Source organism: Aptenodytes patagonicus, chromosome 2 (genome assembly GCF_965638725.1).
Source record: "Aptenodytes patagonicus chromosome 2, bAptPat1.pri.cur, whole genome shotgun sequence".
In the NCBI taxonomy this organism is placed as follows: domain Eukaryota; kingdom Metazoa; phylum Chordata; class Aves; order Sphenisciformes; family Spheniscidae; genus Aptenodytes; species Aptenodytes patagonicus.
Window position 1 is genome coordinate 68,889,912 of NC_134950.1, and position 27,983 is coordinate 68,917,894.

At 37.9% G+C, this 27,983-nt stretch overlaps 1 protein-coding gene across 4 annotated transcripts; it reads right to left on the minus strand.

Annotated features, from left to right (window-relative positions):
• Positions 1-30: 30 nt before the first annotated feature.
• EXOC3 (exocyst complex component 3) lies at positions 31-27,977 on the minus strand. 4 transcript variants are annotated; one of them, XM_076330171.1, is made up of 13 exons: positions 27,915-27,977; positions 24,711-24,895; positions 20,470-20,689; positions 17,815-18,496; positions 13,131-13,248; positions 10,190-10,315; positions 8,611-8,711; positions 8,017-8,127; positions 7,115-7,265; positions 5,602-5,724; positions 2,795-2,956; positions 1,354-1,481; positions 31-900 (listed from the first exon to the last, which is right to left on the minus strand). In XM_076330171.1, exons 2-13 carry the CDS (start codon positions 24,852-24,854, stop codon positions 729-731), a joined length of 2,238 nt encoding a protein of 745 aa, XP_076186286.1. In that variant the 5' UTR covers positions 24,855-24,895; positions 27,915-27,977; the 3' UTR covers positions 31-728. The 4 variants fall into 4 exon arrangements, with proteins under 4 accessions (XP_076186286.1, XP_076186287.1, XP_076186289.1 ...); XM_076330172.1 differs by lacking the exon at positions 27,915-27,977 and adding an exon at positions 27,853-27,871; XM_076330174.1 differs by lacking the exon at positions 27,915-27,977 and adding an exon at positions 26,110-26,128.
• Positions 27,978-27,983: the final 6 nt, after the last annotated feature.

The following is a 27,983-nucleotide window of genomic DNA, read 5'->3' on the forward strand; positions in this document are numbered from 1 at the left end:
AAATCTATAAGGATGCAAAGAATACATAGCTGAAGGTAGCAATGGTTTAAGATTTTATTCAACAGGTGGTGCTTTATGTGCTGTTTTTAATGAATCAATGAAAAAAAGATTGTACCTCATGTGTCTTTATTTATTTATTCACCCTATAATCAAATTGCACGGTAGCAATTTCATTCAGTCCCTTAGGCAGGAAACTGATTTCATAATTAAGTTTTCTGCAATAAACTATTTTACACCAAAGTAAGTACATACACAAAGTATAATGTGAAAGTGGATTGAGGATGTTAATATATGCTCAATGCAGTACCATATAAAGATAGTTCTAGAGTCTGCTTCAGTATTGTAAGCGATGTATGTTAGTATATCCAGCACTAATACAGCTCTCTTGTTTTTGGTACAAGTATCTTTATACGGCATTGCAGTGCACCGTGCAAACATATTCCATGAGAAAAATGTATTTGCTGACAGCAAAAACGGCTGTAACAAATGGGTCAGTAAAAAGCCCCCTGGCCATTAGAAGCTTCATTCTCCAAACATAACCTTTACATCCATCTTCTTTCAGAAATCTGATTACGTTTTCCCACATCCAAGTCTTTAGAAAGAAACATGCCTAGCAAATATCAGTGTATATTGAACTTTACTCAAAATAGCATTGCCAAATTTGCCCTCAAGTATTTCAAACCCATTGATCCCAGACCAGTAATGACACACAAACAGAGAGCTGTCAGTTACTTAAGAAGTTTTGGCACAGTTAGAGTAGGAACTGTAATTTCTTTAAAAATTGGCACATAGTTTGGATTTGGTTGGCTTGAACCTTGATCCAAAGTCTCAATGATAGTCTGCTTCATATCTCTGCTGGCATCGCCTCTCACCGTCAGCAAAGCTGCAATATGGTCATCCCTGCCAGAGGAAGACGGTAAAACTGGCTTTAGCAGGAAACTTCGCACAAGTAAGATCTTGTCAGAAATATCACTTAGTTGGCAATCCTTTCACTCAGTTTCAGTGTGTACTTTAATTCTTAATCAGATCTCTAGTCACTCAGCTTTTCCAGCTCAATATAAAGCACTATTTTGGCTGCTCTTAGGACTCTAAAACATATTTTATCCTCCCAAAACACAGAATGGAAGTATTTTCATTATTCCTTTGCTGTACCACTGAGTACTTAAGTACATATACCTCCTAGTCCAGGTCACATACATTTTATGAAAAAAATAATCCTAATATAAGAAAGTGGCTACATTCTAAAATATGAAAAATATGAACACATTTACATATTGTTTTAAAATTCGCCCAAGACTACAAAGAAACTGTGATGTTATCTATCTTTTTAACTTTGAGGGCAAAGAGAATTACCTGATATCTGGGTATTTACTGACTAAAGTTGAAACTTCCAGATAGAGCAGTGAAGGATCAGTTAGCTTGATCACCTCTGCAATGGCTTCAATGATGTCACAGAGTCCTTCAGTGTCCTCTCCAGAGCCCTGCAAGATGAAAAGTAAAAAAAAAAAAAAAAAAAAAATCCCCAAAACAAAAGCAATCCCTCCCAGTATCTACAAACAATCCTTCAATTAGTTGAATTCCCCAAACAGCTGAATTTTCAGACATTAAGAAAACAAAGTATTTGTGAATTGTCACCATAAGCCTCTTCCCTCTTTCCCTGTTCTTCATCCAGAGACCTACCCTCAGAATTATCAGTAAAGAAAGTCACGTCTTACAAACAAGATGATGTATTTATCCACATGGTGATGCATTCTAGTCTTTAACTTTTGCTAATTTGCCAGCATAAACATTAGGAATAACTGATGTGAAAGCCAGATCTCTTCTGAAACGTTACTTAAAAACTGGCCCTACATTAGCTTCCTTCTAGTCATCTGGCCACCAAGGCAGCTTTCAACAACTGATCAACTGAACTGTAATATCTATTTAGTCTCTGGACTATTTTAGTGCTCTTAGTTGCAGGTCGCCTGGTCCTGTCAATCTGGTATTGTTAATTTCATTTATTCCATAACCTCTTCTATCAATGCCTTAATCCGAAACCGATCTTACACAGAATCCCACATAATGAAGGACACTGATGCAGGAGTTGCCCTGACACCTTCCACAGTGAGCAGAGATGAACGCCGCCCCTTCCCCACCCCCTCAGTTTTTCAGGCTTTATCTTTCTCTGCATTCTTTTTGCATTTCATCATCTGTTGGCCCTAAGAGCTTTCTGACAGATTCCTGCTCCTTATGCAGTTAAAAAAAAGATTTAGTATTCATTTTAGGCCTATCTTGTACATTGTTTCTCAAATACCTTTTTTGGCCTGTCTTTCCTATTTCTACTGCACTTTAAATGGGGTCAACATACTTTCTTATTGATTCTAAATGAATACACTGCATGCTACTTAGGTAATAAATAACTGCATCTGCTCAATGCAGTATCACCCTTTCTTCCAGCCAGGAAAAGCAAAGCCCATTTTTTTTTTTTTTTGTTCCAACAAACAACTGCTTTCTTTTCTTTTACTTACTACTACAAATTCAGGGTACCTGCCTCTGTGAGGCCATTCAAACATTCAGCTGCAGAGAGCTGTATAAACACAAAACAGTAGAAACTGGTGCTCAGCAACTTTAGCAGCAGGCCGGTGTGTGTTCAGAAACTCTGTCTGTGCCCTCAGCTGGCATCCTTGATATTCACAAGCCACCCAACATGTTGGAGACGTGGAGACCTAACTCTAGCCGTTTTCCCCAAGCAGTAAACTCGTGTGGTTTATTCTAAATTACCAGGTTAACAACATTACCCAAAGCAAATACTTACAGCCGCAAGTTTCTTGAACAGAAATCTGAACTGTTCTGCTTCTTTGATCATTCTTTCTGCACCCTCTTTTCTCTCTTCTGCATTTTTGAAGGATATACGTTTTAACATGATTGCTCTGATGTATTCCACAACCACTCTCCGATGGGCCTCAATCGTCATTGTCTGAAAGAACAGAAAAAGGTGGTGGATTATGCCAGTGATACCTGCAAATGTAGCTATTATGTTTAGTCTTTGAACAATTATTAGGCTTTGAAATGTGTATTTGCACTTAATTACCAGTACACAGTTTTTGCTAATACCACACATTTTGAGTGGCTTTAGATTTTCATGATGCTAACAGAAATGAAAACCTGTCCTTCCCTAATGAAAAGGATGTGCCAATTACGAGAAACAACAAAACCAAGATATCTCTAACGACATGTCTGAATTATTTCTGAGGAGCACAGGCATATCCAAAGAGAGAAGAACAAACATGAAATAATTTGGGTGACCCTTAGAACAGACCTGTGCTTGGCCTTGCAGCCTTGCTCTGGTCAAGAAATGACCAGCCATCACAGAGGTTTCTGCTGGAGAACGCCAGTACATTGCATAAAGCATTGCAAATCTTGCCTACGTTATCTGTGCTCTGGGTCAAGTCTGGTAAGAAGCCTGGAGAGCCAGCAGCAATCACTTTCTCAGATCTTCCTTAACTGCTTTGCTGTTCTGTGCTTGTCTTTTTACAGGAAATAGCTACTGGTGACTAAGTGAAGCAACTGCTATTGGTGCAAGAGTAATGCTGAGGTTTGCAAATAAAAAAAACCCCAACGCCACAAAAATCCCTTTACATGTTTTTTCAACTCTAATGTAAGGACAGTCCTTAAATCTCACAAGGCCTCAGGTGGGATTTTTTTCCCCTAAGCATGGTGGCAAAGTTACTTTCGATTAAGAAAAAGCCTGTGTAACAGGTAGTCACAAACTTTTCATCATATTTTACTACTATATGTCATGCTTTAGTTTCAATCAACATGTGCTTCCAGTTTCAGTCAAAATTTTGGAGAAAGGTTTCAGGAAAGGGAAAAAAAAAAACCCAAACCCAAGAAAAGACAGAAAATGACAGAGTGCAAAGTATTGGAAATCACAGCCCTCATCCAGGAGGAAGAAAATGTGATTCCAAGTCCTCCTCTGAAGACTGTGCAGAAATAACCAGAATTTACTGGTTGTTCAGGGGTGGCTTCTCTTGCATTTGTGGAACTGATGCCAATTACACAGAGGAAAATTAACTCCACAGAATAGACTGTGGGAGACTGACATGTATGCCCCATTCCACTGAAAAGTAAGTGAAGAACAGCAGCTCTACTACAACTGAGAAAGAGAACACTCAAGAAGAGCCAACAGCGCGATGATAGGGCACGCGAGGAAAACAGCAAAGCAGGATGACTGTAAGATCCAGATCCCCCCTGTTCCAGAATAGTGTCCTACCCATTAAGCTACAGTCTTTACTCAGGTGCTCTGTTCATGTGGCTTTTAAAAATTGGATTTTCAAAACAGGGTTAACCAAGAATTTTTTAAAATCAGAAAAAAAGCCCACCCCAAACCAGGGAAACAAAAAGTGTGTCCCATCCAGTGCTAGCACATACATTGTCTTGTGCAGGAGATTTTTTTCATGCTAGGAGACAGTGGAATAGCAGGTATGATGAATGACAAAAAATGTGTTTGTGATCATCTTCTCCATAAGGTGGCAATAAACGCTACACGATGAAACACATGTGACTGCAGAGACTGGTATTAACACTTAAAGAAACACATGCCAAGTACTATTACCTCACAGTAACAAACCAAATCTGGAAAAGAAAGCTGTTCCACGGATATAGACTAATTCTGGGACTGACCTAACTTCTTTTGTGTACTTTTTCTGGATTGAAAATGTATATAATTCACATACATAACAAAGCTTCTAGGATCTGCAAATACTGAAGGTTAAGAGGTCATCAGAGGAACTTCGAGCAGTCCTTTCTGTCTGTTTAAGACTTAAAGTAAGAAAAAGTAAGTGTATGATTTTGAGACTGTGTCTTTTAAGCACTTCTGCTTAGTAAGAGTTTGTTCAAAGACCTCACCTAAATCCTGATCTTGCTAGCTTCAAATATTTCCTAAATCTTAGGGAATCATTTAAGACATGCTATCTTAACTATACAAAACTGAATTTAATTCAATAAAGGATAAAAAAAAAAGTACAATACTACTAAAAGATTAAAGGATAACAGAGAAATCCAGATACCCTTTGATAGACCACAGGAAAAAAAAACCAAACATAAAACGAAACAAAACCTAACCTAGCACATTATGCTGCTGTAGCAGTACTTTAAACATGAGTTATGCATTTGTTAAACCTTATGGCACCAATTTAACTACACCTCATTATACGTATTAAAACTAGACATTACAGAATATGCATTTATAAAAAAAGTAATTACAGACCAGCAAAACTAGTTTCAGAAGAGCTAATTTTATCTGCCTGCAAACTTCTGAGGAGAGGTAGAAAAGTACAAGCTGGTAAGAATACAATCTAGTAACATGCCGGTACATTTTCTGGACTAAATCCTGCAAGTCTGATCTGTCTTTGAAATATTATATGGCTGTGAACAAAACAGATGAGAGAAATGTTAGATTCAGACTTTTGCAATATGATTACGAACATTTTTTCATTTCCAGTGATGAATCAATTCCAATTTCTGTATTCCAATTCTGAATTTCATTAATGTTCAGAAATTCAAAACCAACATGATATTCAGAGTACATTAGCAAATTATCATAGAACATTTTGCACCTACCTTTTTATAAGGCTTTTTTATTTTTGCAAAGTCATTGAAATAATCCTCTACAGTGACACAGATAGTCCCCACCGCATTAGACCCCATCAACCACTTCTTTGTCATCAGCTCATTGAGATGTGGCTGAGAAGGTAACAAACAATTGATCAGAACAAATTTTTGACACTTTCATCATATCAGTGCAGTTACAAAAAAACAGGAGGCAATTTTAAGTGTCATACATTTCTAAACTATACTCCTTCAAAAGGAATAAGCAGTTAGTGTAGGAAAATGACATGATCAGTTGTCAGAATGACAGTTGCCACAGAGTGCTACCCTGACATACACACTGGGTGTGTATGTAAACCAACTGCACTAACCTGAGCATTTGTTTCATACGAGTTCTCTAAAATCCTTTATTACGTTCTCTATTTATGTGTATATGCTAAATAAAAAATTAAGGTCCAAGGACAAAATTGGCATAAGAGCTGACGATTCCAATTTTAAATACGAGGCACTTTTAAACTATTGTGATAATGCAACTTCATGCTTGATTTCTGGAACTGCTACTGGCTACTCAGTTGTTCCTCTTTGATGGCCCCACAAACTTCCTGTGCCTATACCAAACTTGGTGGCCTACACGCTTTACTCCTTTCCCAGAACTCCACAGTACATAATTCCAGTATTCTCTACAACTACATACCCATCTTGCTTTGTTCGCCCCAGTGGAAAAATTCTTTACATATTAGAGCACGATATTTTATACATGGTAATAGTGACATGAAGCTTGAGGTTAATGAATTTCAAAGAATGGTCATTAGAGTAGATGGAGTGTCTTCTCATTATCAACGAGCACAGTTAATGAGAAATAAAGGTTTTGCTTAAGAACTCCAAGCTTAAAATAAACACTGCTCCCACATCTTTCTTAATGTGAGTCATTCAAGGTGTTTACGTTAGTCCAAAATATTATCACAAATCTAACAAGTGCCAGAGCACCTTTCTTCACCCCCGCCATTTCTCTAATTTTCTTGCTTCCCTCCCCATACTCCCAATTTCTTTTTAGTAATAAAAAGAATTTTTTTTTTCCTGAGGGATTCTATACAAGAAGCTAGAATTCTTAAACGTGGAAATTTATCAGTCAGAAAGGGCCCACCGTTAGAGTAAATTAACTATCTTAATTATAGGTGTACTGCACCTGTACAAGGATGGTAACTTAGTATCAGCAGTAATTTCCCAAATAATTCTTAAAACCCAACTACCTAAGTATAAGACTAAATACAATCTGCTAGAAAATATTCACTATATACAAAGCAGCTGCCTGAAGTCATCCTGTGAAATATAATTCAGCAACCTTTCAGTCTCCTACATGCAAACTATACCAGTGAAGAACAATACTGACGTTTACTGGCATTTTACTAGCACACCACATATAAAACATGTTTAGCAATCAAAAGGCTTCATAACTACTTCATTCCTGAATAATTTTTCCTTATAAAATAGTACTTCTGTTTTTTTAAGGAAAAAAAGTTCTAACCTCTAAATCCATGAAGACTTCATCTAGCAGGCTAGAGCATCCTTCTTTGGCAATGATGTCTAAAGTTGCATCCATGCTTGTATGACTGCTTGACAACGTGTCTTCCATTTCAATTTTCAAGTATTTTCTTTTCAGACTGATTATAGATTCTCTGTGACAAATAATGCTTTTCATCATTCACTGATGCACAATTGCATTGCTACTAAATTTTCGGAGCACATACACAGAAAGAGACATACTAGATAGTCTTATTTTTGCAAGGGGAAATGATGTCTGCTGCTTGGTTTGGAAGCCTTAATTTACTCTCCAGCATGATTTTAGAGTGATCAACCAAGACTACTTGTATGTTGGTAACAAACTACTGCTGATTTGTAGACTTGAGAATGGCAACAGGTATAGATGAACATGGGGTTGGGTGGCTGAACACGGAAACATGAACAACGAGGATTTCTTTCTCCTGTTTTGATATTCTTAATCGAGCAAGCTCTACCCTTACTTTTCTGCAGTTCAGTTCACCTTGATCACACTGCTTGAAGGTGAACTGCGGGAGATCAAATGTAAGAGAAGATGGCAGGCCCCAGGCAAACTAAATGAAATGACTTTTTGGAATTCTGAAAGTTGAAGATAAATTTTTCTTTGGCAATGAAATTCTTGGAATAACAAGTGGATTTTCACTGGTGAGGAGCAATGGCTTGGCTTGCCAAAGGCAAGCACAATCACAATATCTGCCTCCTAAAACAGTAATCTATTTAAACCTGTTGTCTTTGCTTAGTCAGCTAAACTATCTTAACTGAAATGCTCTTTGTATACAAAAGAAGAGAAGGTCCTGGGAACACATAGTATTACAAATGAAACATCAATACTAATTTTTCCCACAATACTGCAAAAACATGCAGACTTACTTAAAGGTTTGACAGTTGTTGATGACTGCAATCATGTATTGAACATAGCATTGAGGATACTGACGATTTTTAAGGTGTTCTTCTTTATACAGCTGTGCTTCATCTTTGTACCTGTAACATATGTAAGGAATGGCATTAAACAGACAGAAATCTGTAATAACTTAAGTACACCTGTAAGACCAAATGCTCTGTAAGGGCCTGTCAGGCATTTAGAAGTATTTTATAAAGGGCCTGTTGCTCATGTGATGTTTAGTCTCTCTGTTCTGGGCAGAATCCAGCCAAGGAGGCATTTTGTGTCTTCCTTATGAGAAAGAGATATCAATTTGAGATATAAAAGAAAGCAGAACTGACTCAAAAAATTAGAGCCATTTGCGGAGAGGAACTGAAAGTGCCACTCACCAGCACAGAAGAACTTCTGTGGTGAAACTGAGGAAGGGAGGAAGAAAGCAAGAAAAGGAAAGGGAAGAAAAGCTTGTTTGGCATGGATATGATAGGAGCAATAAAGAAACATCCACAGGAAAAACAAGCATTGGAATTGTAGGAACAAGGAGAGGCTGAGGCAGGATAAAGCATTTATATTTTAAAAATTGTTACCTGGTTAGAAATGAATTCATTTGTTGAAGACATAGAAGAAGTACCTTTGTTTTCAAATCTTCATTTATCTGAGCAGCCACCTGAAGATTCTGCTCAAACATCTAAGTTAAAAATAGTTTAGTTATAAAGACAGGCCTTTATCAGTGGTAAACCAAAGACAGAACGCCCATCTTGCTGGAGACTGTCACTAGCACCAGCTCTACGTGCGCTTTTTGTTTTGTTTGGGTTTTTTTAAAACAAGCCCAGACAATTGCTGCTGACTAAACCAAAAATCACTATTTTCATAGGTGTAATTAATAAGTTATTGACAACCATCAATGTATGCTGCAGTTTTCTCCTGATACTGAAAACACTTGCACTCTTTCTTCAGCAAAAAAGGACTTAGTATTTCTAATTCAGTAGGAATTTGGCTTTACAGTGGATCAAAGTTCTTGGGTCAGCTCCTGCAGCTAGTAATGAATAACCTTATAACTCAAATTCCTCTGCTTTCCCCATATATGAAAGTAGTAAGTTCACATTAGTGAAGTAGAAGGGACCCCTAAGCTTTAGAAACACAACTAGGCACAAGATCGAGGCGACCTACAGCGCACTGTGTTCGAGAGGAGGGGGACTGGAAAGGAAGAGTACAAAGCCAGGTGGAAACATGAGCTGCTTTTATGCTGAGATGATTTTGAAAGTTTCACTGTTACACGAATCTCAACACTGCAGCCTTTGACAGCACAACACTACAGCCAATCAGCCACCAGTTTCTTTGACATCACACGCTTTCTGAAAAGGATTAGATTAAGTCAACCTTGGCACTAATACAAATGTGAAAGAATGTAACAAAAATCCCGGTATAAGACAGGAAAAAAATAAAGTGGGAAACAAATGCAGGAAGAAGAGACCATCTATCTTTCATTGAAGGTACCTAACAAAATATTTGTAAAGAAAAAAAAAAAAAAAATCACGAAAATAAGCATAATAAGCTTACATTTTTCTGGTTGATAAAGATCACTTTGAAAACTTTCCATTCCCACTACCAACAGCCTTATCTTTTCTGTTTTGAGGCTATTTAATAATTTGGACAGGCATTAATGTTAAACCGAAGTAGTTTTTAAACAGCAACATTTTTGTTCTTCAACAGAACTTTTCTTTCCAGTATTAAGGTGTTTGTATAATGCATAATTTATAGGAACAAATACATGCCTAACTACCTCAGCACCATATTAACAAATAATATTCTAATAAATGACAAACATCTCATCTGGTAGGCTTATATTACAAATTTACATGAAGAGACCTAAGTAAAAGCAGTTAACTAAATACAAATATCAACAAAATAGGCTGGGAAAAATATGTTTCTAATCTACACATAAAAAGAACTGAGTCTCTAAGTGTTAAAGGGAAATAGGCAAATAAAAACCTCAAAAGAAACAACCCCTCCAACTAACAACTCCACGGGAAAAAAAACTATACTTCAATAGACATAGAAACAATGGCATTCCAAACAGCTTGGTTCCCCCCCTCCACCCCTCCATTCCCCTAAATGCATGTACTGCTTCTGTAGATTTTCTAGAATAACCAAGTTCTCTTATACCTGAAAAACAATAGCTGGGAGCGTAGTCTGATAGTACCCATCTTGATCTGCTTCTGGTTCAGTTTCTTTTATCCAGTCTTTTTTATCTGTCTCCAGTGCTTTTCGTAGCCAGCCAATGATGTTAGACTACATTAAATAAAGCAACCAAGAAAAAGCAAAGATTTTTTTTATTTTAACACAACAAAAAACCACACTATAATATTTGGAATAGCAGCCATTTCCATAACGAAGAGTGGCATAGTTACAGATAATGTTGACCACTCTCATCATCCCTACAGGATATAGGTAACACAGACAAATTAAAATCTGCACTGACAAAGATTAGTACTGGTAAACTAGTGATGTAGTTTGAGTCAAGCTTAGGCACATTTTGAAAGGGGAGTGCTTCAAACACAAACAGCAAGTCAGTTTGTCAGAACCAACATGTTTACTAACTTTGGAAGCATTTATTAAGCCTCAGGCATTAGGTTTCAAATGGAATTTTTCAACAATTGAAAAAAATTAGGGTAATACTTAATGTAGGAAAATTAGCACGCATCTGCTCGTAGTTCCTTTTACCTACATTTTAGGAAGCTGATGCTTGTTACCGCCGGGGACAAAAACCCAGGATTAGATTAAATGAGTTGTGTTTCTTGAAACTTAAGTGCTGCAGAAAATAGTGATGGAGACAAAATAGTTGGCTCTCCTCCCATCCGACAAACACATTACGCAGCAAACAGACATTAAGAACAACTGTTTTGGGAAGTAGATTAAGCCAGTTTTCTGATCACTTGCATGACACAGATACCATGGACATATTTGCAGGAGTAGGTTGTAAAGACCAGCGTGTTTGCTAAATATGTAATTGGATTCTTTGTTTTCTGTCTATCTAAAATAATTATCCCTATGTTTTCACAGGGTTGAAGGTTTCTGCCTCTTTTCTACTTTGTTCACGTTTAGTTAAAACCCCTAGTAATATAAAGGTTCATACTTCTTTCCAACGTATAACAGGTACGTTAGTGTGCCCTACCATGCAAAATTAAGTATGACCAGTAAGCATGTACAGAAAGGGCAAAAAAGTCTAAAATAGGTAAATTAATTTTTTTTTTTTTAAATGTTTACATTTTTAGATGTATTAAATCAGTATTCTTTTGGTCAAAACACCTATCAGCAGATAGGATAAAGGAAGAAACTGAAAGCTCTACAATCTTCCTGCACAAGAAAGGTTGTTGACCAAACACAGACCTGTAGTTTTCTTCTCCTTTTGACTACAGTGAGTGGCCTGTCAAGTGCTGTATCTGCTAAGTACATATAATACCATCTTCAATTACGTGAAATGATGTACTATCTTTATTGCTCATAAGCATGGAACTGCTCTGATGAGATACGATTTGCAAAGAAGAAATAATCTTTTAAGCCAGCAGCCCAGGGGACATCAACATTTTTCACCTTAAGATCATCGTTTACAAGAACTTTTTTTCAAGATGAAGTGCTTGGGGGGGGGGGGAATCTATTAAAAAAATCTGTTAAATCTATTAGCATTTTATTTCTCAAGAAAATGAGACATTTTTATTGACTTAAACATCAATATTTAAGTTGATAGTCACAATTAGGAAATACTTTCATTTACCCAAACAGAACTAGTTATATTTTGTTTATAAACAGTTTTAAACACAACATCAAAAGAAATAAAGTAGAAGCGTAACTGGGGTTGGGTAGAAAATTGCACCAGGCTGAGTCCTGTGAAACAAATAGGCAGTTTCAGTATTTTCTGCCTTAAAAAGAAGACACAGCCAAAAATCAAAACCAGCAAGAGAAAACCACTCTGTGTTTAACAGAATAGCAGCTTTGCTTTATTTTATTTATAGAATATAAATACAACAATGTTCTATATATAATACTTTTCAGTAAGTAGGGAAAAAACATTTCTGAAAAACCAATATAGCCATATTTTTTTTATCTTGAGGGGACAAAATTAATTCAAAGGCATTTCCTGAGTCAAGCCAAAAGTAGCTTGAGAAAACAAACCAACATTTTTTTGTCCTAAACGTAAGTGCAGAAAAATAAACTTTTATAGAAGTCCTAGGAAAGCTAATGTGAAGCAGAGCAACTTCCTTGAGACATAAGATGATCGGTTCATATTACTGTGATGAGTATCAAGTCCAAGTAGTTGCTGTTGCTGGACGTATTTTAGTAGCTAACACATCCAAAGAAGCAAAAAATTTCTCTCCTCTGCTTAGCAGAGCTCCTAAACTTAGGAGGAGTAGGAATTCGGTTGAACAATGTAAGAACAGCAAGTCCAAAGTTCCAACTATCCCAATACCCAGCCTCAGAGGCAAATCAACAGTGGATGTTTAAAGAAAAATACATTTAAAAACCTGACAATCACATACTGATTCCTTTGCCATGTAGTTGACCGATTTCCAGCGACTCTTAGGATAAGCAACAAGCAGTGTCTTTAAGATGCACTTGAAATGGCATCCACAAAAGGAAATTATTCACATGCAGTCAACAGGCATGAAAGGAAAAAGACCATTAAAAGAATCACACTGGAAAACATTAACATCCCGATTACCTTGAAAAGATCACATCTGTATCAAATGTTGGTGTAGTCACTATAGGGACCAAGCTGCATTCATTGGCTTGTAAGTACAGTAATACCTAACATACTAGCACTATAAATTTAGATGTATGAACACTGGAATTCCTTCCTTTATAATAAAATATGATTAATACAGTCTGTAAAGCATAATTATTCCTTGCAATGTCATGATTCATATCTATAAAATCATCTGATTATAATTTTATAAACAGACCTACACATAATTATAAGAAAATTTATAAAAGTAATGATATTGAGTTCACATTTGTCACATTAGTTTCCTCTGATGGAAGAACAGCACTGAGGCACTAATGCAGCTATAAACTTATCCAAAGGTGTCTTTGCATTATTATTACTCACAGTAAGTGTTGACATATACTTGCTGAGAAGCTGGTCTACCACATTTTGTGAAATCAGAGGATTCAGAGAATTTACATCCACTTCGGGAGACAGTTCTGAATTTCCCATCATCTCTGTACTGAGTTTAAAAAAAAAAAAAAAAAAAGACATTGCAGATTAGTGAAGAAAAATGAGATAAGAAGTTAAAAACTATGCAGCTTTTTTTGTATGACCACTGTAAGGGGCAATTTTCCAATACTTATACTTTTTGAAAAGTTCTTAATATTAACTGCAACAATAAATGCATTTACAAGGAATGTAAATAAAACTATATAAAAGAAAGAACAGGATGTAAAAGCTATAACCCAGCATATATTAAAAAAAAATGTTACAGACATTTTAAATACTCAACCTTTTCATGTGTTTCTAACTTTTATGTACGAGAATTAGCGATTGCTTAAGGCTGAATAAAAGCCAACTGGTTCAATCTGTGGGCTCTTAATTGGGGACATTTTTATATGTCTTTTAAATTTCAGAGGTGATGACAGACAACTTGCACATTCTGAATTTCAGAATGGGAAAGATCAGTGAAAAGTATGAAATACTCTCCTGAGAGTTTCACAAAAGAGCTTCTGTTTTGCTGCTTGTATCACATCCATTTCAAAGCTAAAATATATTAAAAGAAAATCTACCAATGCTTCCTGTGTTGGTAGAGAATACACCTAATGTAAGAGGAGGAGGCATCTTGCATGCCAAATCAAAAGTGCACTTCATGGGTACTGTTATTATAACAGCACCATTAGCTATACATGCTTGCAAAGGAAAATTCTTGATTTTATAGGATTAGAAGAAACTAGAGCAACCCTCAAAAATATTTTTACAAGGATTATATAAAATTAATACTTCACAGTGATATTTTGCACCTATATATTCTAAGATTATATAATCAGTTGCTTGTATAACTAAAACAAACCCCCCCCCCCCCAAAGCTATGCCAAAGCACAACACAGCAAGAACTCTTAATATTTCATGCTCAAAAAATCAATAACTCAAAACCACACTCTTCAGAGAGTGCTTTATTAACAGTTGATGGAAATATATTCAATCATAATAACATAAATTGTTTCACGTTCCATTTCTAGTGTGCTTTTCAGAAGGAAGCCACAAATTCTATATTTACAGTAGCAACTAGAAAAAACAAATAGCAAATTTAAAAAAATGCCTAAACAAGTGTTTAGTCTGCATATTTCTGCAAGTTAAAGTTGTTCTCTGGGTACATGCAGTGAGTCAGCATAGTGGTGCTTCCACATCATGAAAAAAAAAAATCTCAAAGCACTAAAAAAGACATACTATGGCTAACTACTGAAAAACCAAAATTCTTGTCTTTGAAACCATAAAGGCTACTGTAACTGAACACTTTACATTTGTAGCATCTTCCTGAGCCTGTAGGAAAAGAGACTGAAATCTTTTAAGTGGCTCAAGCTAGTCAGAAAACTGAATTCCATTCTGTTGCTGTTTACATAAAGAATACACATAATAGCAGGACCTGCTCTAGGCTTTTTCAGAGGAAATGTTAGAAGCTGTTTATGGCACTGTACCATATTAGAAAATATTTCTAGCCTCGTTATACTATCATTATCCCTACTTCACAAGGTCACAGAGAATTAAATCCTTCTCAAAGCTTATCAACTGAAACCCCAAAACAAAGACGACAGGCTACCTCTAGCCCCCAAAGACAAAAATTCTTCCTATACACAAGTTCTCTTTCCTGATTGTTACAACCCAGGTGTCTGGGGGAAAAGACGTGATAGACAACCCTCTTGGACATGTCAGGAGGCTTCTAACTGTAGGGAAGAGTTACTTCCCTTCAACAAAAAGTTTATAAACAAGTTGAAATTTCAACCAGAATTGTATTATCTGGAAACTAACATTTTAGAAAGCTTCTATTCTGCCTCCTATGCCAGGCTTGCCTCCAATCCTGCTCTGTTTTGTAAAAGGAGGTACTTGATCCAGAGACAGCATCCAGCTAGATATATAGTACCATTCCTTCTGTTCCTTAGAGTGAAATTGTTGACACTGTCTGTAGCAATGCTGGTGAATTAATCTTAGCAGTTTTGACAACACTGCATCAGTATCTGATAAAATGATGCTATGAATATGGGCATCAGGATCTTACAAGGCTTATATTTTCCCTAAAACACAGATTAGAGTCCAGGTCCCAACCCGGTAGAGGTTTAGTAACAGCAGTTGCTAAAGTTTCCAAAGCAGTTTCCAAAGCTCTCATTGACTTAAATATGAAAGACAAATACATCTAGCACAGTAAAACTGCATCCCACTCAAATATTAAAGGCTATTATTCCACAAGGAGCATCACTTTGTTTCTCAGCTATGAGTCAAATACAGTTCTAAAAACAGCTTCTAAGACATGCTCTAGTAAAGAAGAACACGATGCTTTTAAAACTCCTATCTTGCAAATATTGTAAACAGAAGTTATGCCTGGCTTTCCTACCAATTCATTACATGGAAAAAAACCTCAATGCTTCTCTTAATTGGTCAGTATTTTCTCAGCTGGTTTTGAAGTGCAGCTGTAATACTAAAATACAAATTTATATGTTCCCTCTACTATTCAATTACATTTAATAAAAGTAGAGAAAGATTAGAAAGGACAAAACTATCTTCTATCATACAATGTTCCATAGAAGTGAACAAGGAATGTAACAGCAGTTTAGAATCTATTTTTCATACAGGGAAAAGAGGGTGAAATATCACAGAAACACGGTTCTCATGATGTCATATAGGCCATCCTCCTTCACAGTTTATTATAAACATATCCCTATAGAGAATTGTTTGTTGTATTGTTAAGAGATGTCCAGCAACTGAGATTTGGTAAACTCTGCAAGTATCCCACTTGAGCACTTTACTTTTCCCCACTCACAAGCCTGAGCTGATTTCTTCTTCCACTGTCCACTACAAACATACACAATAGCTAATTATCATCCTCTTTATAACAGTTTATTGTATCTGTAAGAATACAATAACTGTACTGCCCTCTCAGGCTTTTTTTTTTTTTTTTTTTTTTTTTTTTTTGAGAAGAGAGAAACTCAAAGCCTTAATTTTTTTCCTGAGGTATTTCCTCTAACTTCCGTCACATTTGTTACATGGATATAGAGGGGAGAAGTGCGTTCCCAGGTATCTTATACCGTGTCTACTTCTCTCACTGTTTCACCTCCTTTACAAGATTCTGCCATCAGGTGCTACGAGCCACATAACTTGCTTTAGGAGGAGTGATCCTTTTTTGATTTGTTTGCTTTGTAAATAGATGCAACACTGACTTTGTTCCCTCCCTTTGCCCTTCATAGGAAGGAACGCATGGATTGAGAGAGCTTGAGCTCTGAATTGTCTAATTCAATAGCAATCTGCTCTACTTTCTGAGGGAAGGGTAGAAGGGCAATTTTAAGACCAAGAATTGCGTTACTGGAACATCAGCCCCGGGACATAAATGAAGAACCTGGGAGCAGGATTTCTGCCGAGGCCATGCCCCTATAGGTAGAGGGATTCACACATTTCTGATTTTCATTCACTGTGGAGTTATTCCTCTGGCCTTCTATTAACAAAGAAGAAAAGGCCAATGAACTCAGCTCCTTATTAGTAGCTGCATCTCTCACATAACCTGCACAGGTATGTAAGTATGCATTAGTGGGTGCTCCTGATTTTTCCCTGCAGGGAAGAAAAGCAGGAGAACTTTGCAGTGTAGAGCAAAGCACGGAGTTCTGAACACAAAATGAATCTTAAAGCTGGTTATAAAAATTCTACAGAACAGTATTATCTCCTACCTATTTGCTTTATGGTATTATACTCTAAATCTATCAAGCATCCAATTTGTTGAATTAGTGAGATTGAACAATTGAAGAAGGCAAAAGTGTACACAGTGCAGACTGTGGGTCAATGCCAGCTATTGAGAACAGGATTATAGTCATGAGCCACAGAAAGGCTTTTTCCCAAACAAATCAGTTGCTCTAGTAACTACATGCCAGCAAAAACTAAACAGTTGCCATTTGAGCTGTTTCTACCTGGAGGATGAAAAACAAAAAGACATAGTGCTTAAGTTATCCCAACAAAGCACACAACTCAAAAGGAAAGAGTTTAAGAGTATCACAGGAGACAACCTGTAAGCAGAAATTCTTCTAAATAAATAAATCGCCACACAGTTCTGAGAAAACCTGAAGGAAGTTAACTACATTCTTTCCATTTAACAGTAATGAAGCAACACTGAAACAGTCCCAACCCCTGTAAAAAAGAACAATAGAAAGTTGATAACCATACAAATCTTCTGGGGCTGTGGCCAGCAACAAACATTTTGTTTCACACACATGAACTCTCAGTCTCTTCTGCTCTTCCCAATACTTCACCAAACTGGCATACAAATACAAGGTGACTGTAGCTTCAAGCAGGTCTTTAACTGCATTAAAACTTTAAGCTTACAAAGCAACCCAAAATCACGTATTAGAAAATGCAAACAAGTTTTACGGACCAATTTCCAGAAAGCAAAATGCATAACAAATATCAAACCAGCAAGTTCTTTACTATTATCCCTCTACTGTTTTATCTTCTTTTAAGTTAATAGACATGCAAATATTAGCACATAAACTGTGTTTTGCACGCTTACTCTCAACTATTGCTAACAGAAAAGATAAGGGGACCTTACCTTTTGTATGTATTTAAAACCCAAGTTAGAAGGCTAACAATCTCATTTGCTTCTAGATCCTCTGCAGCAAGCTCTTGCATGCGGGTGGACAAAGCTTGATGGTACATGTTTAGCAATTTGTTGAAAATATCATAATGTGTAGGAAAACATTGATCCAGCAGGGTTTTAGCCACGAGCAGGTCATCAAGGACGTATTTACGTATGATTTCTAGATGGCGCACAAGCCACATTTTGTCAGATTCTCTAGTATCTGCTTGAGTGCCTTCAATTCGTGTGCTCACAGTTCTTTCCAAAATGTTGAACATTTTTTCTTTCCACTTCTTTGGTCTGCCAGGAGGTATGAACCCAGTTTGTTTTTTCCGGTCTAACATGCGCCTGTCAATTTTCTCCTCCCTCTCAATTATCCTAACAACAGAAACAAGCAAGGTTGGGTCTCGACGGACTGTAACAAGAGATCTTTGAACCACCATCCAAAGTTGCTTTGCCAACTCCTCAGAAAGTTTCTGCATATCCCCAAAGTATGTATGGATGAGGTTCATGTCATGTGTGTTTTTGCTGTCCATGCGATACTGCTCATACATCAGGTTATCACGAGAACACTCTAAATCCATCAGTTTTCGATGAGCTTGCAGAAGTTCCCCTCGCTCAATCAGATCTTGGGTCTCCCTGACTATCTCTGGAACTGAAAGGAAGGCAAAGAAGAAGAAAAAACAAAAAGACTAAAACAACACAATCAAAATATAAAGAATAAATACAAGACAATAAAAGCCCTAGGAAAAAAGCTGGAGAACAGCTGTAGTAATCTTTTGAAATAATTTAAAGGAAATAATTTTGAAGTATGCAAAAATTGTTAGTAAATACTATGTATCTTTATACATTATTAACTATAACGCTCCATTTTGATCAGTGGCTAAACAAAGGTCATAGTGCCAACAGAACAGAATTTCCTTTCTTCCCCCTTAAAAAAAAAAATCCATGAAAGTCTACTATGAAACAAATTGCAGTACTAGCTTTCTTGTATCTTATACAAAAGGCTTTTAACTTGCCTGACTAAAGTCACTTACCCTGTTGAACCTGAGGCTGCATATACCCAACAAATACTGAATTTTACCTCCTTCTTGAAGGAACAGTTTTTGCCTGCCTAAGGCACAAAGGAAGAATAGGGATAATTACCTATGCTGCTAAACTATTTAGAAGATTTGTTTTCTTTATTATTTTTCAGTATTTGAGGAATACTATAGAAGAGGATTAGGATCCTGTGGGGAAAAGAACTGAAAAATCTCAGCAGAAAAACTGTCGCTGCAAAAGAGGCAGCTAGTGATAAAACTGGCAGCCCCAAAAAAGGCTTGAAGAGACAGTTGTACACAATCATTAATCATGATGAAAACCACTTGGTTTATAAAACAATTGTTTTGTTCAGAGTGAAGTTATCATACTGTTTAACAATCCTGGGGGGAGATGCTTCACACTAAAAACCTCTCAGAATACCAGAGAAGAAAAGGCTTATTGTCTCAATTGCATTCAGTGTAAAAGAAAACAACACCCCCAAAATAACTCAGCATTGGAACATACAGAATTTTGTTGTTCTTTGTTTTTTATTGCCAGACATTGCCTGTAACTGCTACTCTTTTTCTTAAGTTGCACACCATATCCCAGTTTGGTACTGTAGATACACTCTTGCAGAGATTAAACACATCAAGCTGGTATGACTGGGAAACAATTTTTCTTTATATTACTATCAGGAGAGGAGAGAAAAGACTATTTAAATAAAATCAAAGGGGTATGATAGTTTTAGCTCCCATTATAGGGGTGAAATTCTTAAAATTACTTATAAGCAGAAAAGTCCTGGCAAGGAATTCGCCCTGATTCAAGATGGAATAGAATGTGCACCAAAAAGGCTGCATAAAAGGACAGAGGTAATCCCATTTTCTTTATGTTTACAGTATCCATTGTATCACATTAATCTTATTTAATTTTGCAAACCTTCGCACTTGTGCAGTGGTCCAAGGAAGAAGTGTCTCCCATGTATAATTTCTTTATGCATGAGTTGGTTTCTGTGATTGTGCTGCCTGATTCTGAAGCAAGGACTGTGCCCAGTTGAGACTGAACTTCAGGTAGTTTATACTTACACTTGTAACGTTAATGGAAATCCTTGAGGCTCCTAACAGTTGTGTGAGAAAGACCGCCAGGGAATCTTTGACTGGAGATCTTGCTGTTTCATATTTTGCTTTTGTTTGCAAAAAATTTTCACTTCCTAAAATCATTTGGGACTATTTTTAGCCAACAGGCTTGCTGTAGGTGCCCGACTCATTGGCAACATTCCAGATCTTTCCAAATTTTCTTTCTGTACATGCCGCTTGCATATTTCAGTCTTTTATACTAAACATGTTATTCCTGCTACTGATTGCTAGCAAGAAGCTTCTTTGTGACTTGTGTTTGATGATGAGATAGGCCAGATTTGAAGATCTTACAGCACAATTTAGACTCAATATATATTAAATGGTTACCAGCTACTTCCCTGAACGTGATGTGCAGGTGATTCTTCCTTAGTTCTTCATTCCCAGTGAGGTTTAAAGTTCTCGATGTTACTTGACAACCTTACAGCTGTTAGTACTATTTTAATGTGGTAGATTATTCTAAAGAACATTAGATTACCTGAAAAGATGTTCTTGAGATTTTCTACAGCAGCTGCCAGTTGGCTATGTTGCACTACAGCATCCTTAACATCCTTGAGGTTTTCTATGGTGTTGATGCTCTGTCTCCAGTCCTTATTGACATCTATCAAAGACTGCTGAATGTCCTTTACATCATTCAGTGCATTGTGCAGTTGACTTAAACCTGTTCGTACTCCATCTAACTGGGACTGGATTGCTGCCTTAAATACAAACAAAAAGACAAAAGAAAGAACTCATATTAATCATTGTAAGTTATGTATTTTCAACATTTCTCAAGAATTAGTTCATTTCAGTATCTAACATTTTCAGAGCAAAAAAAACCTGAAAAGGTAATATTATAGCTTACTAGAAATGTGTAACTTGCTCTGCGTGTGTGCAGATGTTCTTTTTTTGAAGTTCTGAAGTTGCATATAGTTTTAAAGGACCTAGATACCACTGGTTCGCCTACAAAGCTACCATAGGAGCTTAGTCAGATAGATCATCATCTTTATAAATCTATATTAAACCAGGATCATGAGAAGGCAGAATGAGACTTCTTTGCGTTTCCTTCACAGATTCATTTCAAAGCGGGATATCAGAAGAAAGCTGATCCAGATGTTTCAACAGGACGCTTGGTATCTACAGATTCACAAAGCTTTTTACTAAGGCAATTACAAATTTTGACTGGCAACTGAAAATGTTCTAAAAAAAAGTAGTATCTGAAATGTTCAAAAAAAACCCCAAAAACTAAAACAACCGAAACCCTCCGGCCTGTCGTGCCTGAAAGCAAAAAAAATCAAAAGTAATTCAGTCAAAACAAAAAACAACAAAACCCCAAACTGAATAAAATTTCGACACTGTGAAACATCAACAACCAGACCAACAATCCATCTACTAGATTATTTTGGCATAAAGAGAAGTTATTGACATAGATATCTCTTGTGACAGGTGACACTCGAAATAGTGACTCTTCAAATAGGCTATTAGTCCTGAACATCATTTGACAGTCCAGACATCTTACAGAAAATGCGTTATAGTGCATATCCGAGTGAAAGAAATCAAATCACATCCACAGCATGCTTTTTATGTATGTATTTTTAAAAAAAGACATGACTAAGATGAAATCAGCTGAGTGGAAAATGAAACTGGAAATAACAGACTTCAAAAGACAAGCCAAAGGCAAGACATCAGTGAAAACTCAGTTGCATATCTCAAGGACTTGAAGTAACCAGTAAAGAAATGAGGTACTAATAGTTTTGCTAAGCTCAAAACATTTTTTTTTGCCATACTTTTAAGGCCAAAAAGCTTGGGCAGTCATGGAACTTTTTGTCTGATACTAGAAGCCAAGGAGGAAATCCTGGTAACTATGAACATTTATTGTGTTTTAAATGCACTGGGAAAGTCCCAGAAAAAATGCAGTGATTCTTAAACTACCGCTATTTATGTACTTTCAAATTATGACATGCTGATTTTATTGATAAAAATGTATTTTCCTGTCAGACTCAGTACAATTAAGCAGTGGTAAGGCATTTTTGTACAATATCTATTTACAGAACTGCTGCATTAACACATTTTTCCCCTACAGGAACTGAGGTAATTAGGATACTCAAAACATTCAGTACGATACTCAAACACAATCTTCTGAAGCTGACCGTAAAGTATTTTAAAAATCACGTGACCATTAAATGTTCAATATTTCTGATTTGATATTTCAATTTCTTCTGAGGCAGATCTTCCAAGTATTACAGATTCAAATTTTTGCCTATTAACTTTTGCAGAAACTTGATTATGTTAAACAGAAACAATTACTAATCTTGGTCACTGACACAAATGGCCAAGGAAAATTCTAAGAACAGACATCCATCCATATTCAGTTTGTCTTCTAGTAGTCAGTTGGGGCCAGAAGCCAGGGAGGGGGGACAGGGAGCGAGGCATGTTCTAGCATTGTGGACTTCGCTTCCTAAAATGCATATTCATCTTAGATTGGACTGACCAGCACTGCATTAAAAAATGAAAACAAAACCAAGCCATCCTAGGAACAGGGCTCAAAACTTCATTTTTATCTCTTTTCAAGTGACAGCCCTCAACATGAAGCCATGAAACCAGGATCCTGGCTGCCTGGTCTCCCTAGAGCCCTATGGTTCAAATTCATGATTGCACAGCAGCTAAAAATCAAAAGGTAGAGGATTCAAGCATGTTTATACTCAGGAAAACCCATGACCTATAAACAGAATTTCTTCAGGATGAGAGAAAACCAAAACCTAAGTTCTCCCATTGACTGAATAAGTGCACAAACAAAGATGGCTGCCGATGCTCATAACTTTTCAGGCTCTGGAATAGAGTCCAAGCAGCTCTTTGCCTACATTTTGGACTGCAGAGCCCAGAAGTACCAGCCTACAGTGCCAGCTGGTGCTTATCCACCCATCGTTTCAGAGTTCTGCTACCAATCCTTAAAAATACTGCTTCACTAGCTTGACACAATTCAAAGCAGTTTTTCCTGTAAGAATTTATATAACGCAGGAAGAAATGCGGAGAAGGATGTAAGAAATGGACATAACTAAATATTTGGGAAAGGATATAGAGAGAGGAGTAGGATAACTAACTGGAGGAGATGCTGGTTTTTTGGGCAGAACACCATTCCAGATGTTTGCTGCTTCATCCCTGTAAGTGACACACAACTATTACCCTGGTTTTCCACTCTTCACCCTTGATTGACTTGATTATCTTGATTCATCTGAAGAAAATGATGACAAAAATGAAAGCATATTCAGTCAGAAAGAAGCACCAACATGCTCACACTAAAAGATTTACCATGTGTTCATTCACATAGATGAAGCAGCTGAGGTTTTTCAACAGTGATCCAACCTGAAAAGTCAGCAACTCCTCCGGCTGATGATCCTGATGACCCTGTCTCTCCATCTTCCACACCATACATACACACAGTTTAAATACAGAGCAAGAGTATTTCTTACATCCTCTCTGTGCTCCCATCCATTATAGCAATTCTTATGGGAAAAACTGCTTTGCTATCCATTGCATCGCTAACCATCACCTGTTTCAGGAATGCATCCTGAATGGATTAAGGTGTATTGTATTTCTTTTTGGAACAGATATTTCTGACCATTTATAGATGACTGAAGTTAAGGTAACTTAAGGAAAATGACAAGGAAACTAACTATAAAGTGGATTTAGGCATTTACAAAACTTACAAAGTCATGTTTAGTCACCACTGTCTCCAGAAGCAGCCAGTAGGCAAATGACTGTGCTCATATATTATAAATAGATTACAGTAACTAAACAGCTGATCCATTGTTAATAGACTCCACTATATGCTTCCTGCCTTAAATCTGAAAAACCTAGTCCAAGTCATCACAAAAATTTCTGTTTCTATGCTACAGACAAAAATTAACATCTAATTTGCTAACAGATTTTTTTTCACTGTGAAAGAAGACAGGCTCTCTTCTACTTCATGCAGGCTCCCACAAAGAAGGAGCCATCAAATAGTTGTAAGATAAACTAACTTATTCTGAAATATAGTATTAGATACAGTGCGTACCAGCCATTTTGATCTGGTAAATCAAAAAATATTTCCCAAAACACTTTTCTAAGGCTCTACTCCAATTACTTAATATAGTGGTCTAAAATGACTGTTGGCTAGCGAGTACCAGTGAAGGAAGAAAACACAGAACTCAGTAACATATAGACACTAAACACAGGATGATCTTACTCATATTTCAGGCTAAGTCTGTGTGTGTACACGCGCATGCGTGCACTCACATGTACACGTGAAAGAGGCAGAAAATCGTGGGGTACACTTCTGCAAGAGACAAGAATGTGATAGATTTTAGCTATCTTCCATAAACCCATGTAAAAGTCAGAGACTAAACTGACTGATCTTTTTCAGATGCAATAATTTTTTTGTTACAAGTTCAGTATTCAGTCATTAAGACAAGGGTTTGTTGGCTGACAGGATACACAGCACGAGGGTAGCTGTCCATGGATAAGCTGTAGAAGTTACAGGACATAAGAACACTTGAAATGCTTGAATAAAATTTCAGTAAGACGTACAGCATTAGTTTGCATTACTTTCAGGATGAAAAGTTTCTGTTTTGGACACAGAGCAAAAATTAAAGTCCATGGTTTAAAAGTATCTGGATGAAAATGTAGAATCAAAAAACAGAAGGAAAAAAAAAGGTACATTCATGCTGCACCACGGACACTCAGGTTTATTAAACTTTGTACCTTGAGTCGAGCTTCTACTGAAGCCTTCTTACGAGCTTCCCTCCTGCGATACTGCTCCACTTTATCCAGCTGATCAGGACGCTGAAGCATTCCTGCTACTCTCTGAACAGCTGTTGCAACTGCTTCTCTATCCGTTTCCTCCATTGTTGATTAGGACCTCAAAATGCCTTCATAATTTAACAGTACTGAAAAGAAATATAACATTTTTAGAAAATATTTTTTCATTTGATGGCTATGTGTCACTTCAAAGTTAACAACTGGAGAACTAACCAACCTTGGCAATAAAAACAGTACAACTTGACAGAAGCATCATTAGACCGCATTATAAAGAATAGTAATCGGAATTCTACAAGAATCGCATTTAAAGTCACTTAATTGTGTTTCATTAGTTTATCTGAAATGTTCTCTGGTTACTGTTTTTGCACTTACCTTGCTCTCTGTAAGTTTGTATCAAAAAAAAAAAAAAGACAACAACAACAACAACAGAACAGCAAATCTTCATTTAAAAAACAGATTCTATCTAATCCTAGAGTAGGTTTGCCTATTAAAAGGGGAATGAGACAAGCATAAAGGAATCTTGCAGCAGGTCCACACAAAAATCCAAACTCTTCCTGAACTAGAATGTGGTGGAGCTGAGAGAACCATAGTCCCCCTGCAGCAATAGGTTAAATTTGCTACCAAAAGTGGAGAGAAACAGCTGTGGAAGCTCTAAACCTAGAGCTTCTAGGTTTAAAGCACTTCCATTTAAACTTCTGATGGATGATGTTTTTATTTCCTACTCTTGTTATCAGTTCTTCTCACGGTATTAGTCCATCAGAGGTGTAGGTATGCAGGGAAAAATTAATCAAGTATTTCACCTAAGTCTCCAGCAGAATTTCTAGTGAATCAAGACATGCATGCAAACTAGTATGCAGAAAAGGTAAAATTTGCTGGCCATCAAACCAGACCTGTTCTCTCAAGCTTCACTAGCTACTAACAGAAAGCAGGGAGGGTCCCAGTCACCAACGATGCAAGAACATGGTGTCCACAGAACTCCAAGGAACACATCTGGAGTTCCTCATTCCTTCCAAATTATTTCCAACATTTTATGTCTTCAGCCTTGTAATCAAACAGAACATTTTAGGTTCTACTGCCACAACTACAGGTTATACTCTCTCATATCCATATTAAACCTTGAAAGTAGATACCTACTTTCAAAGCAGTCTGCATTCATATGTCCAACAGATCACTTAGTCTCAATAGAACAGTGATCTGATGAAGAACTGTGCCAAGTGCACAGAACTGGAAGAGCAAAGGCGAGAAAACTCATGGGTCGAAAGAAAGTTTGATAGGTGAAGGAAAGTGGAAACACCCCCAGCCCCCCAACCAAAACACAAGTGAAGCAAAGGAAATTGCTCACCACCTCCCATAGGAAAACTAATGCTCCAGCCAGTCTCTGAACAACGGCCACCCTGGAAGCCAAAAACCCCTCTTCTTCTTCTTCTTCCTCTACCCCATCTTTTATTGCTGAGCATGACATTATATGGTAGGGAATTTTCCTTTGGCCAGTTTGGGTCAGCTGTCCCAGCTGTGTTCTCTCTCAATCTCTTGCTCATCCCCAGCCTACTCAAAGGGAGTGGAGGGTGGAGTAGGAAAAAGAGAAAGCCTTGACACTATGCAAGCACCCTTCAGCAATAGCCAAAACACTGGTGTGTTATCAGCACTGTTTTAGCCACAAATCCAAAACACAGCACCATACAGGCTGCTATGAAGAAAATTAACTTCATCCTGGACAGACTCAGTACAGCATTAGTAGAATTAGTCATTTTAGAACTTATCAGGGTTAAAAAAAAGATTCCAGGCAAGGTTTGCCCAAGAGCTAGTCTGTAAGACCCTATGCCTCAAGTTCCTTCATCCGATATCTCAAGATCTGTATCTCTAGTATCTTCAAAAATTACATGCACTTGTTCCAGAATTATTTCTACAGTGTAAACTCATGTCCTACTTTACCTCCTCAGCTGTGCAACCATACTCATCACTCATCTACTAATGGCCTGTTTAGCTCAAATGATGTTTGATTTCCTACTCTACATCTCAAGGTGCAGGATCTATTCCTACCACTCAGATTTTTGAATGAATACTTTGGTTTTGTTTAGCCCAATCCATTTCCAAGCTATCAGGACAGTATCTACAATTTTAAAAAAAGTTGTTATTTTAAAATATGAATTTACTACAGAAATGGCATCTGCAGTAGACAACTTTATGCTGAATTACTGCCTTTATTAACAACTCTGAATACATTCAACAGAGTTACGATAGCTTTAACCCACACAGCCACTACCCAGGCACATTAAGTAGACCTCATGAACAAAATCAGTAGTCAGTATACTGTAATATCCTAACTGATTACACACTAACTGGCTGAGGTAGACAGGTTGCTGCGCAACTACTAACCATTCAAAAGGAAGAGCAAACTTTAAGAAATCATGCCAACTTTACACAGAGGCTGTTAGCCAAAACCACAAACATCTTCAGAGCAAAGCACTGGAAGAAACAAACAAAAGAAAGCCCTGAGCAGCCTTGGAAAGGCTTCAGCTGCAAGCACACCCTCATCCTCCGGACTCAAGCTCCGGCCGGGAGCCGAGAAGCGAGCCAGCGAGGACGACACGCTCACAGGGGGAGGCCCCTGCCCCCTCCAGAAACGAGTTTCCAGGCTAGAGGGGCGCAACGACACCCAGGTTTGGGGCACAACCCCTCAAAACAAAGCTCGGAGGAAGCCGCGGCAGCCCCCGGCGCAGCCCCAGCTCCGCCCGGCAGCCCGGCTCGTCCCGGGCCCGCTCCCTGACGGAGGTGGCTCAACTCGAATTAGTTGCATCGACGCAGGTGCCCGTCCCCGCCGGGCAAAGGCCGGAGACCTGCCCCCGGGCACACAGGCGAGGCTGCAGCCCCGCCACGCCGAGCTCCTTCGGCCTCGGCCCGCGGCCGCGCCGGAGGAGCCCTCAGCACCCCCTTCGGCTTCGCCATCCCGAGGGGCTGATCGGATCGGATCGGATCGGATCGGCCCGGCCCGTTCCGTCCCGTCCCCCCTCCGCTTCCCGTTATGCCACACTGGGGTCGCTACAAACAGCGACAGCCTGGCAGGAGCCGGCACGGCGGCGCTCACCGGCCAGGGCGCTGGCACTGGGCCAAGCGGCGGGGGCAGAAGGAGCCGCAGCTGCCACTTACCGGCTGCAGCCCGCCCCTCGGGAAGGTACTGACAGTCCGCCAGTGCGCACGCGCCGGGCGCAGACAGCG

Excerpts from the sequence above, each read along its gene's own strand:
- EXOC3 (XM_076330171.1), bottom strand. The coding sequence starts at position 24,854 with ATGGAGGAAACGGATAGAGAAGCAGTTGCAACAGCTGTTCAGAGAGTA. Across the intron at positions 20,690-24,710 it reads CAGTAGAAGCTCGACTCAAG|GCAGCAATCCAGTCCCAGTT; the intron begins GTACAAAGTTTA and ends TTTGTATTTAAG. Across the intron at positions 18,497-20,469 it reads TCTCAAGAACATCTTTTCAG|TTCCAGAGATAGTCAGGGAG; the intron begins GTAATCTAATGT and ends CCTTCCTTTCAG.